At 40.2% G+C, this 13,977-nt stretch overlaps 1 protein-coding gene across 2 annotated transcripts in view; it reads right to left on the reverse strand.

Moving 5' to 3' along the window:
• ttc14 (tetratricopeptide repeat domain 14) overlaps positions 1-13,977 on the reverse strand; it is a 30,399-nt gene that overhangs the window by 15,746 nt on the left and 676 nt on the right. Inside the window, exons 2-6 of one of the 2 annotated variants that reach the window (XM_080185753.1) lie at positions 8,302-8,423; positions 6,832-7,004; positions 6,232-6,316; positions 6,008-6,137; positions 4,346-4,501 (exon numbers count right to left, since the gene is read on the reverse strand). In XM_080185753.1, the coding sequence (XP_080041879.1) occupies positions 4,346-4,501; positions 6,008-6,137; positions 6,232-6,316; positions 6,832-7,004; positions 8,302-8,423 (666 nt within the window). Of the gene's footprint in view, positions 1-4,345; positions 4,502-6,007; positions 6,138-6,231; positions 6,317-6,831; positions 7,032-8,301; positions 8,424-13,977 lie in introns of both variants that reach the window. The other variant, XM_080185752.1, reaches the window with a different exon arrangement.

Raw genomic sequence — 13,977 nt, forward strand, 5'->3', positions numbered from 1 at the left:
GAATCGCAAAAACCCAGTCTGCAGGTGCAGCAGGTGATCAAGAAGGCGAATGGAATGTTGGCCTTAATAGCGAGGGGGATAGAATAGAAAAGCAAGGAGGTCTTGCTGCAACTATACAGGGCACTGGTGAGGCCGCAACTGGGGTCCCCGCATTTGTGGAAGGATATACTCCCTCCGAGTACAGAGAAGGTTCACCAGGCTGATACCAGAGATGAGGAGGTTAGCTTATGAAGAGAGATTGAATAGACTGGGTCTGTACTCGTTAGAGTTTAGATGGCTGAGGTGGGATCTTATAGAGGCTTACAAGATAACGAAGGGGCTAGATAGGGTAGAAGTAGAGAGATTCTTCCCGCTTAGAAAGGATAGCAGAACTAGAGGACACAGCCTCAAAATAAGGGTGGGGCAGTTTAGAACGGAGTTGACGAGGAACTTCTTCACTCAAAGGGTGGTGAATCTCCGGAATTCTCTGCCTATTGAAGTGGTGGAGGCTACCTTGCTGAATATACTTAAGTCACGGGTAGATAGATTTCTGATAGACAAGGGAATTAAGGGTTATGGGGAGAAAGCGGGAAAGTGGAACAGATCCACTTCGGATCAGCCATGATCTTGTTGAATGGCGGGACAGGCTCAAGGGGCTAGGTGGCCTGTTCCTGCTCCTATTTCTTATGTTCTAAGTTCTTACATAAATTCTCCTAAAATAAAATATAAATCAAAAAGGGAGAAATTTCAAATGTTACCCAAGATAATCGGAAATGGTCCCAACTTTGTTAAGCATCAATTAAACCCAAGAGAATCACTGCACAACTGTTCTGAATACAATGGGCCCGATTCTCCCAACCTGACATGCACAATTGTTTGGCATGTTGGGTTGGGAGCACGTACTGGACATTTAATAGGATTCGCACATGCATTCCCAACGTGCGCGCATCTCTCACCACCGAAGAGCAGGCACAGTCGGGACCGTGCTGGAAGACAGATTTTAATCTATTTTTCATGTAATTTAAATGTGATTATCGGGCTCGATAGTATCTCCCACCCCACCAGGGGTATTTCACTCTGGTAGAGTTGAGTAGCTCCCCACGTTCGGCGAACTAGTGGGACACCCTGCTGGAGTGAAGGGTGGGGCAATCAGGGCCACCTGGGCATGGGTACCCTGGCAGTGCCAGCCTGTGCCCCCTTGCACTGCCCAATGGGCAAAGTGCCCATGCCAAGGCAACATGGCCTATGGGCGATTGGTGGGGAGTCCTGCGGCCACTACATGGGGATTGGCCAGGACTTGAGGGAGGTCAGTGATCAGGGTGGGATTGGGGGGGGGCGCGGAGTGTAGGGGCAGCACTTCCAGGGTCTCAGACCATCCAGCAAATGTGCCCCCCCAACCGAGCTTTTTAATTATATTCACAATTGTGACCTCTGCAATTCACAGAATGTGGGAGATTTGAGTCTAAACTCTACTGAAAAAACAACTGTGATCTGCACCAGTTTTCCTGCCAATTCGGCACTTGGAATTTTTTTGGGAGAATCAGGCCCACAGCATCTGGATAGATTGAGGAGGTCTTTAACAAGCCATTAAATCACAAGCCATAAGCAGGTATTTGTATATTTTGCATTCTGTTAAATGGTTTTGCAGTAAACAGCAAGTTGGACAATGATTTTGGTTCCTCATTCAAAACCGTAATAAGAATGCAGTCACTAATAATTTGGGACTTCGCACAAGCTGCAGTTTAACTGATGAAAAACAAATTTTCAACATTTTCTGAGCAAATCACTGATCCTCCTTTTGGCTCTTTATTGACATTAGAAATTTCACCAATTCAAAGATCAGTTAGAGGAACAACAAGTGTTTAAATATGTATAATCGGAAAGCAATGTGATACTGACACTGTAATTTGGTACTGTTGACCTGCACTATTTTAAATGGCAACATTAAATTATTCTGAATATCAACTTAGTTTAGTGGTTCAGTAGCACTGCAATGCAACATTTGGGCCAGAATTTTCAAGGAGTGCCAGCCATAGCGCGATTGCCACTCCACTGCTCTTATCCCACCTTGGTCAGGTGCTGCACCTTTCTGCCTAACGTTCTGACTTGGGTTGAGTGAGAAAGAGCGGCACAGCAGCTTCCTACGGTCTTCAGTCCACAGTGGCAGAGTTGGAGGAAGTGAAGCAACGTTATTACAGCATTCACTGCTACAAGGCAGTAAAGATTAAGGTTCCAGCAGTCAGAACCATCTGAACTCTCCAATTTAATCAGAGTTTCGGATGGTTCCCAATGCAGGGTAATCACCCATTAGAAGTTGGAACTTCTTGGATAATTGAGTAGCCCTTGTATGAGGACTTGCAGAGTGGGTCTCCCTGCACATCTTCTGGGGTGCCTCTCGGGTAACAATACCCCGGAGACTGGAAGTTGTGAGCCAGTACTTGTTTGTTGGTTTTGGCAAGTACTATGTTATAAATTTCACAAACAGCCCAATTTGAGTGTTTGGCAGATTCTCAACTGAAAATAAAGGATTAGCATTCACATAAATGCTAATACCCAACTTTATCTCCTTCCACTTGTGACCAGTGGAAGTTCTTGTCAATTAATTTATTTGAATTCCAGTGAGCAGTCTGTTGAGTCTCTGAACAGTGCACTTTTCAGAGATGGTAGAATCACTGAGCAACTTCTGGATTTGTACTTTATTCTGTGCACTTGCAGAATATTACTATCAGTTTCTGTAGCTTAAGAGTGCCAAACACTGAGCTTTGCTACTACAAATCTGGATCAATGACAGCAACTTATGGCATTCCACATGTAACTGGACATACGCAGACTCCAAAAAGTGCTGTCAGTTTCAGAGGAATGAGGGGCAAACATGAATCAGTTTGACTGTCTTTACTAATCTAAAACTAGTCCATTGCTTACATTTGAGAATTAAAAAGGACAATGCAAAAGTAGGAATCACAATTTGAGTAGGTGGCCTATAACTTCAATGCAGAAAATATTAGCTTAATATTTTTAACCTCTCACTTGTTTAAACAGAAATTAATACTCAAAATCAAGAAATGTGTTCTATTCTTTCAGAGAAAGTATTTTTATATTGGCTGCATCTCCAGACTGAGATCAAACGTAGAACTCCGATATCTGTCAAGCCATCCCCACAGAAGTTAATACCCCTGGCATTGTGAATCAATTTAAAGTCAGGCAGCCTGTTACTACATTACACAGGCTGATTGCCAAGTTCTATCATAGTCATCAGGCTACTCAGTAAAATAAAATGAGAAGTATTGCAAAATACATGCAAAAGCAATTATAACAGCATAAGATGTTTGGTGATTCCCTTTGCAATGTTCTAACACCTTCAGGTGGTAAAAACTTTTATTTAACGAGTCCAAGACCAACAATCATTGATCCTTGAGGTTCATCTTACAACACCACAGGCCAAATAGCAAAGGCAGAATTCGACCAGCAGTATTGCATGCTTTGCCTATCCAGACAGCAGGCTGCCTCTGCACAAGTAGATTTCTGTGCCTCCTATATATACCAACACTAAATTCAGTCCAAGACTCTCATCCTTGGCTGGCAGCTGGAAGTTGTCAATCCTTTAACACCAACATCTGTCCACAATAAGATAACTGGTCTATGGAACTGCATCAGATAGTAATATCCCCAGTGACTGTCAAGCAATAGGGAGTCAACCTGAAATCATTTTAAAGTTTAGCATACCTCTTTCATCGTTGTTGCAATATCCTGTTCAAAAGCCCTGCTCTAATCCTGTCACTGCTGGACACATCATCCATACATTTCAACTTGCCCAAAATTACATCACTAGCATCCTGTCCCACTCATCACCCCACCTGCATTGTATTGCTCTCTGTCCTTTAACACATTACATTTACAATCTTTGTCCATAAACCTGTCTGTGACCTCCTTCAATCCTGGTTCCACAACCTAAAACAGCCTTATATTACCTCTCAAACTCTGCATTCTTCTTCTACAATACTTTGTGCCCCACCAATGTATTAACATCTTCTGCCATCATGGCCTTATTCTCAGAAACTACAGTTTAAACTTCTTGCTTAAAATGCTGGCAAAACCTATCTTTACCATTTAGCTTTTTAGGATTGATGCTCAATTTCCTTATACCCATTTATGAAGCATCGTGGATGACACTTCTCATTAAAGATGCTGTATAAAGGAAGTGCTGCTGTTTAAATAATCAAAACAATCTTAAACCACTTCGTGTTTAGTCTATGAAAAAAAACAAAGTTTTTGATTAAATTGGAAGATCAAAGATTATTAAACATTTGGGACTGAAAACAAGCTGCAAATTACAGTGCAACCCTTGAAACGCAGCCTCAGACCTCACCTCTGCAATCCTCTCATCAGAGATGGTGATTCAATTTCGCTAATTCCAAGTTTGCCCAGCAAATATTCAACAGTTGATGGATTAGCAAATCCAAGCGTGCGGTGTAAAATTTTGTCATACGTTTCAGCAACAGGATTACCCAGAGTTAAATTACACCTGCAGACAGAAATAAAAAGGTAAGAGAAGCAATAGTAATTGGTTTTGCAGTGTGGTGGTCAACATCGTTGGACGAGCTAGACGAGGAATACGATAACAAAAAAAATCAACTACTCTTAGAAGATCACATTAAACAAGAGAAACCAATGACATATTGATCATCAATAGTGAACTGCTGTATCACAAAATCAAAGCTAAACTGGCCGCCATATTTTTCTACATAATAACAGTGATAACACTTTAAAGCTAGTCAAATGTTAAACGGTACTTTGGACATCTTGAGGTTGTAAAGGTTTCTATGTATAAACACAATCCAAGAGGAAGGGGACATTGCATGATGTAGTTGTGGAGATTGAGATAGGTCAAGTGGATCAAGTGTCAGCAGGGAAAATTTAGAGAACAGTAATCATTGTATCCTATGGTTTAGGTTAGCTATGGAAAAAGGACAAGAAACAATACAAAGTAAAATTACCGAAACTGGGGGAAGACCAATTTCAATGGGATAAGAATGGATTTGTCCTGGGTAAACGGGAATCAAAGACTGGCGGGAAAGCTTGTAATGGAACGAGTGTTTTTCCCCAAAGCCAACATCCACCACTGATGCTTCAACACAACACCAATGAAAGCATCCCCTTGACAAACTAATCAATGGACTAATCACCTTAGCATGGTTTTAGCAATTTGCTTTCACAAAAAAATGGCAGTGAGGTCAACTTGCTTTTCTATTTTCAGAACAACGAGAATTTATGCAAGGAAAAAACATGCAAGGCTCTCTCCGAATAGAATAATTTGTATTTGGCAAATTTCGCATAGATTCTGGTGTTGAAGCAGGCCTCTGAGAATAGAGCAGACACTGTTATCATGTGTGCTCTGCAGTTGGAAAGGAGAATACTGAAGACGGGAAAAGAGAGGAATTATGGATTACGGTTGTTGAAGTGGTGTCAGAGGCCACCACATGATTTAAAGAGGTTGGAAAGGAAGTTTCAGGAGATTCTGCACAATCGAGACCGTCATGACCTGAGTGACAAAGGGTTAATCAACATGCACTTTATCGGTGTTAAATTCATTCAGGGATATCTGATGAAACATAGCTGCTGATGAATGCGGAAGAGTCAAAATAATTGGATGGGAAGAGAGAGATCTAACAAAATGTTAATATCTTGGGCCAGTTAATTAATGGTTGAATTTTGATTTTAGTTTGTTTGTTACAGTTAAAGTTTTTAAAAGTGAATTCTTGCCCAGTGGGTTTCCTATTAGCATTGTGGAGATCACTTTCTTTTTACCAAGCTGTACAGGGATTTTAACATACGATGCTGATAGATCCTGGGAAATTATACACATTACATATTCTGCATTCACCTAGTAAAGCCTTATGTCTGGACAAAAATGTCAAGTTCCAGTCCAAACCTTGGGGAAAGGTTGAGCCCCTTTCAAGTTAAAATAAAATGAAAGCAGTAAAAGACAATTCAATGAATAAGAGGGAGGAAAGAGTTGTACTTTTTGTACCTGTGGTATGCAGGAAGATCTTCACCACTGATGACGCCCAATTTCCAATGCGAAAGATGAGTTGGAAGAGCTGAAGGATGCAACGTTACCGCAAGTCTTTCATGATAACGATCAACATCTTTTAAAACCGCTGTAAAATAGATTGAAGAGAGATGCATGTATGAAAGTGGAAGCACATTCTAAACAACATAAACTTTCCAATAAATATTACCAATTTTCAATACCTCTTATGAGATCTCCTATTTGAAAGTAAGACAAAGGATCCTCATGTTTTCCATGTGAAGGCACATCTCTTACTGGACAAAGTGCCTGTAATAATTTTAAACACTTAATTAATACATAGTTCCATTTTCTATGGTGCATTTTGAACATCCTAGAACAACCGCTTAGTCAAATTTAAAGGCTGTTTGGTTAACTTAAAGATCAGTTCTGCGGGATTCAAATGTTCATATGTTTCCAAACATAAATCAGCCAATTGTGATTTTTTTGAGCCAGGGAGTAACACACAAATTTGGAAAACATTATATAGATGACGATTTGAATCATTCACCGTATTGACCATTACTCATTTCAGGAACTGAGGTAATCACACATAAGAATACAAATTTCATCACAATGCATTCTGTTTTACCTCTAAATTTACAAATGAGAGAAATTTAATCCTGAAAACAAGTTATTTTAATTATCAGACTATAGGCAACTCTGGTGAATTCATTGTCAATATTCTCTTTTCCCTTCAAATACATGCAGTAACAACTATTTTTAATTACATTATTTCCAAAATCATAACCTTTATAGCAATATTGCATGCTGCAATATCTTACTGTTATTTCCAAGGATTCAATATCCCGCCTAAGGTCTCCTCCAAGACAGATTAATGTCATGAAGAATCCAAAATCACGAATGGATGCAACTCGCCCAATCACTATATCTCCACGTTCAATATCACGGAAAAAGTACTGTCTTTTGTCATCACTTGGAACCTCCATTAGCTGTTCTATAGGAGGCATAATTGCATAATAATCTGAAAAGACAAAAGGACTTCAAGATATTTAGGAGTGTTTGGGGTTCCATCAGAAATTTGTAATAACACTATCACTAAAACAAAATCTACATGCAATGAGCATAATTTATTCTAAAATGTTAATAAATTGCAATGGTTAAACTTATTTTAGAACTTTATTCCAAAATATATTTTCAATCACAGTAATCTCTCAATCCAGCCTGTTTCATTTCTCTCCAGGTCACACAAGAATGATAAAATGCATTGGTCACTTTTTGTACATCTTCCTGTACAAGTGCTGCTTGGAATCTTGGTCAGAATGCTTTTGAGCAAATTCTCCACATTTGCATGGGTTTCCTCTGAGTGCCACGGTTTCTCCCAGAGTCCAATAATGTACGGGTTAGGTTGATTGGTCATGCTAAATTGACCCTAGTATCAGAGGAATTAGCAGGGCAAGTATGTGGGGTTATGGGAATAGGGCGTGGAATTGTGGTCAGTGCAGACTTAGTGGGCCAAATGGCCTCCTGTAGAGATTCTGTGATTCCAATAATGCTGCTCAATCACTAGCAGTGGCAGGCATCCAACAAGTCTTTCCAATTTAAATAGTTCAGGAGAAATTTAAATAAACAAACTGTATTTAACTAACACCTTTCACAATTTCAATTCATTTTTGTACTTTATTGCACCTTTTCCTGCAATTTACAGCCAATTAAGCTCTTGTTAAAATGTAGGATATGTGGTATCTAGTTTGCACACAGCAGAGTCCAAAAACAGTGAAATAAATGACTAGATCATCTGTTTTCGATGTTGGTTGAGAAATACGTTGGCCAGGATTTTCGGCACTTCAGCAAATAATTCCATTGGATCTTTCATGTCCAACTGAGGAGGCAGTGATCTTTCTTTCAAAAGCTGACACCTCAGTACTCCACTAAAGTGCTAGATTACGTATTCAAGTAGGACTTGAATCCACAACTTGCTGAGAGATAATTCCAGAATGCTGTTAGACATCCCTTCATTCACCTCAAGGCAACAACTGCAAAAGTGTACCCCTCTTCAGTCAGGAAAATGGGCAGGGCCTGAAAAGATGAGGACCGCAAAAGCAAGAAAAAAAGAGGAATAACAATCCTTCAGAAATTTTAAGTGATAAAACTTAAATATTGATCAAATCTGCATTCATTTCTTACAGCAAAATTGAATTAAGTAACATTCCAAATTTTTAAATTAGAAAAACATTGCAAAAATAGTTGACAAAAACGGTCTAGACAACTTCATGTGCTTGTTACCCACTCACCTTCAGTCTCTTCATCATTCAGTTCAGTACTTGTTGATGACTTCCATGATGGAGCAAAGAGAAGGTCTGCTTTTCTTGCAATAAATTGCTGGACAGCAATATTTTCAAGTCTTTTATCCCTCCTGCAAAACAGTGGCACAGTGCATTAAACACAGTATTACTCCCTGTACTGTGACCTTGTCAATTAGCCATAATGTATGTGAATGATTTATACACTGATGTACCATGAAATTTCACAAACTGACCAATCAACAGTTTTACTCAAAAATATCTAATACTTGAATACATGCATGCAGAATAGAAAAGCTATTACTGCATGTAATATTAAACTGCATAAATCATGTTTCAGCACATTATCAAAACATGTTGCACAAAGGAAGAAAATTATTTTTTGGCCTGATAATAAAGTTTTTTTGATGACAAGAGTGCAGCAGTCCAGTTGATGCCTTTATCACCAGCTATAGAGATATACACAAGGCATTAAAGTTTGCTAGTACACCAGATCAAGCTAAAAATTCCCCTCTTCACTTATCCAACTATTTACATTTTAAAATTTCCTCTTCAATGACTGCAAACTGCAGTTGCACTCCCAAAACAAGGATTTTCAGCATCCTTAGTATTCTGCATTTCAATTAGTGTCCAGTTCACTGCCACCCGCCCCGCCTCAGCCCTAGGACTCCCAACTGTGAAGAAATTCTACTCTGTAACAGGATCTCCGTTGCTTCTTTTACCCTGTTAATTTTCACTGCTTCCTGTTTTCCATCTTGTGTTTGATTACGTTTACCTTCATTTTGATCCTGTGCCAGTCACCTCTTTCCTCAAAACCAATTGCATCCCTAACTTTTCCCAATTATGATGAAAGGTCATCGATCTGAAATATCAACTCTGTTTCTCTTCCTACAGATGCTGCCTGACTGAGTATTACTAGCATTTTCTGTTTCCAGCATCCGCAGTACTCTACTTTTCAAGGTCTGATTTACAGTCTTCTTCATCTGGATTTTCAAAAATTTCCACCTGGGACATCTCTTGTAAATATTGAGAGACTTCCCTGAGCTAACCTCCGACAGTGTCAACAGCCTAAAGGGAAACAGCACTTTCATCACCGATAATCTCTATCTTTTAGTATGCAATAAAAATGTTCGTAAATTAAGTGCAGAAAAAATTCAAGAATCTAAGGACCTTGAGCACCATCTAGAGTCCAAGTTCCCCAACTCCAAACATAGCCTATATTATGGGATTTAGTCAGTCCAAAGCTCCTCAAAGATATTTCAGCAACAAGCTGCTTACCATAAATGTGAGGTTAAAAAAACATAGGTAACTTATAAAAATAAAGCATAGTCAAAAAGTGAGTACTTTCAATACAGAAAAAACAATAAATTCCTGCTTAAGTGGCAAAATGGAATTACAGCTTTTTTTTACTAAAAATGTTAACAGTTCTCAATGCCTGACTAATCATTTTTGTCCGTGTTTGCTCAGGTTGACTCAGGTTTAACAACCAGGTTAAAATCCAACAGGTTTATTTGGTAGCAAAATCCACTAGCTTTTACAGCGCTGCTCCTTTGACAGCTAAGTGGGAGTTCTGTTCACAAACAGGGCATATAAAGACAAATTGAGTTTACTGCCATCAATTACTCCCTAACCACTGCCATAAAATAGCAAGACTTAATAACTCTGGAGCCCTCTATTCAATCCAATGCACAGCTTTCCATGCTGGCACCTTCTCAAGGACAATTTGAGATGGGCAACAAATGCTGGTCCAGCTCGCTACACCCACATGATGTCAAAGAGTAAAAAAGTTAACAAAGACAGTTTAATTCCATCTCCACAACACCTCACATACCTCAGTCCACCTGTGTTGAGGGACTTTTCTTTGCTTCTATCATTATGTTCAAGTCTATTCACTATTTTTCTTCCTCATCTATGTAACCTTCTCCAGAAATAGAATTAGCCTCAAACTCTGTAAATGAATTCTGACATACTTGCACCATTCCACTGCTGATTATTTTGAGTTCAGCTGTCTGAATTCTATGCTATAAACATTCCTTTCCAAAACTTCATCTCTTCACTCTCTTCCTTTAAGACATGCCTTAAAACAGATCTCTGACCAATCTTTCATTGTTTCCTTCTTTGACTTTGAGTCCATTTTTCATTGGACCTCTGTGGTGACTTGGTATAGTTATTCAAATTAAAAAGAGACATGAATGCAGGTTCTTGTTGTTTATTGCCACTGTCAACTGAAGCAAGGTCACAGATGTTTGGTTGCTGGTGATGGGTATGTATGTCCAAATTTAAAAGAGTGCGTAGGAAACAAATTAACTCAGCAAACTGATTTACAATTGTGTAACCGACAACTGAAAAATAGGCCACTGGCTTAAGCATTCAAAAATATTTATAAGCACCTTTTGAAAATTATTAATAGTGTGAAAGCATGACCTCAACATTGGAATTAATTTTCCTCTCCTGCAGTACTTGGAAAAATGACACTTAATGACATCTTTGATCACAGGGGGATATTATAATTGAAATTCATATAGCTAGTTTTCATCTATTCCAATAATGTTCTGTTAACTTTCTCCAGATATTACACTTAAGAAAGCATACTTACAGTTGACTTGGGAAAGAAAAAACAATTAGGACTTTGCTGGTAGATTCTAACTATCACATTGCATTTACTTAGTGCCACCCCCAAAATGCCAGTACAGTACAAAGTTAACATTGGAAATGTAGTACTTGCTCCATTCTTTCATCTTTTAATCTCTTATTTTGTAGATTCTAGACTGTGTTCAAATAGATGCTATAATCTGACTTTTCTTAAGGCAAAAATCACTCAATTTCACTGCTGCTACATGGAAATAACTATTTCCTGGATTTATAGATTTTAAATATCCATTGAAGATGCAAATTTAGTTGTATAAAAAAAGGACAAAATTTCAGGAAATAGCACTAACTCCTGAGGGAAACAACCTCTAATTAAAATTCTGAGCACAATTCATTGAGTGGATCACTTCTCAAAACATCTTGATTGAGGCAAGCCAATGATTTTAATAGAGATGTCCCATTGAATACAAATGGCAAACAATGATGTGAATCTTTATAAAGTTAGTTATTACACCAAAGTCATCAATGCCCAAAGTCAATGCTTCGCAGTGAAATCTGCCTGATATTCCTGTCACCACCGTGCTCACTAATCCACATTGGCTCCTGGTTAAACACTTAAATTTAAAATTCTCATCCTTATTTTGAAGGCTCTCCATGGTATCATCTCTCCTTATTCCTAATCACCTCCAGCCCTACAACCTCTACTATTTATGGCCCCCTTCAACAATCAAAGCCCTAAACAAAGGAATTCCATCTCTTAATCTCTCTTTACACCTTTAAGGTGCCCCTTCATCACTCACCTGATGAAGGAGCAGCACTCCGAAAACTCATACTACCAAAGAAATCTGTTGGACTTTAACCTGGTGTTGAGAGACTTCTTACCATGCTTACCCCAGTCCAACAGTGTCATCTCCAACTCATGACCTTTAAGATGCTACTTAAAACCTAGCATTCTCCACAGACTGGAGGGGCTGATTGTGGACAAGTCCTCAGGACCGGATGGAATGCATCCGAGGGTCCTGAAAGAAATGGCGGAGGTGATAGTGGATGCCTTGGTGGTTATTTTCCAGACGTCGCTGGATTCCGGGGAAGTGCCGGAAGATTGGAAAACGGCTAATGTTACGCCGTTGTTTAAGAAGGGTGCCAGGCAAAAGGCAGGGAATTATAGGTCTGTTAGTTTAACGTCTGTTGTAGGTAAAATGTTAGAATCCGTCATCAAGGAGGAAATAGCGAGGCATCTTGAGGGGAACTGCTTGATAGAGCAGACACAGCACGGTTTTGTTAAAGGGAAGTCGTGTCTGACAAATTTACTGGAGTTCTACGAGGATGTGTCTAGGGCGGTGGATAGAGGAGAGCCGGTGGATGTGGTCTTTCTTGATTTTCAGAAGGCGTTTGACAAGGTACCTCACAAGAGGTTATTGCAGAAGGTCGAGGGACGTGGAGTTGGGGGTAGGGTGTTAGCGTGGATAGAGGATTGGTTGTCAAATAGGAGGCAGAGAGTGGGGGTCAATGGGTGCTATTCGGATTGGCGGATGGTGACTAGTGGAGTGCCCCAGGGGTTGGTGCTGGGGCCTCAGCTATTTACCATTTATATAGATGATCTGGAGGAGGGAACCGAGTGTAGGGTGTCGAAATTTGCTGATGACACCAAAATTGGTGGAAAGGCAAATTGTGTGGAGGGTGGTGAGAGTCTACAGAAGGATCTAGATAGGCTGGGCGAATGGGCCAGGAAATGGCAAATGGAATTTAATGTTGGCAAGTGCGAGGTGGTCCACTTTGGTAGGAATAATGGTAGGAAGGATTATTACTTACGTGGAGAAAAACTGCAGCAGGCGACGGTGCAGAGGGACCTCGGGGTCCTTGTGCATGAGTCGCAAAAACCCAGCTTGCAGGTGCAGCAGGTGGTCAGGAAGGCGAATGGGATGCTGGCTTTCATCGCGAGGGGGATTGAATATAAAAGTAGGGAGGTCTTGCTGCGGCTGTATAGGGCATTGGTGAGGCCGCAGCTGGAGTACTGTGTGCAGTTTTGGGCGCCATACTTACACAAGGATATTTTGGCCTTGGAGGGAGTGCAGAGGAGGTTTACTAGGCTGATGCCAGAGTTGAGGGGGTTGAGCTATGAGGAGAGGCTGAATAAACTAGGCTTGTACTCGTTGGAGTTTAGAAGAATGAGGGGAGATCTCATTGAGACGTATATGATGATGAATGGGATGGATAGGATAGAGGTGGAGAGACTCTTCCCGCTCAGAAAGGATAGTAGGACTAGGGGGCATAGCCTCAAGATAAAGGGGAGGCGGTTTAGAACAGAGTTGAGGAGGAACTTCTTCACTCAAAGGGTGGTGAATCTCTGGAATTCTCTGCCCGTTGAAGTGGTGGCGGCTACCTCGCTAAATATTTTTAAGACGCGGGTTGATGGGTTTTTGATCAGAGAGGGGATTAAGGGTTATGGGGAGAGGGCGGGAATGTGGAACTGAGCCACGACAGATCAGCCATGATCTTGTTGAATGGCGGGGCAGGCTCGAAGGGCTGGTTGGCCTACTCCTGCTCCTATTTCTTATGTTCTTATGTTCTATTCTGACCAAGCTTCTGTTCATCTGCTTTAATACCTTCTCACATAGCCCAGTGTCAATTTTTAGTTGGTCACACTGTGAAGCACCAAGGTGTTTTTCTATGTTAAAAGAAACTGTATAATAAATTGTTGGCACAGTAACCACATTGTCCTTATTGTTGATTACACGTTGTCACCAAATTCATCACAGGTTTAGGAGCCACATTTGGGACAACAATCTACAAAAGGGCATGTAGTTAAATACCATTATAGTTTATCCTATATGGGTACATTTCGTCTATCCGACAACTACAACACCATTTGTTTTTCCAAAACACATTTTGCAGCCTTTTCCATGTACTCCCCCAGCCCCAATATTTTCTTCACTTTTATTGACACATATCCCGTTTCCAATTGTTTCAGTACACACCCCTGGCAAGTCCAATACTTGTTTCTTAGTTAATGGTTCAGCACTAGAAAAGGTGGAAGACCAGCTTAACTGCAAAGTCGCAACAGATTTAAATCGGGAG

This window comes from Carcharhinus amblyrhynchos, chromosome 3 (assembly GCF_965287045.1).
Source record: "Carcharhinus amblyrhynchos chromosome 3, sCarAmb.v2.hapA, whole genome shotgun sequence".
Taxonomy (NCBI): domain Eukaryota; kingdom Metazoa; phylum Chordata; class Chondrichthyes; order Carcharhiniformes; family Carcharhinidae; genus Carcharhinus; species Carcharhinus amblyrhynchos.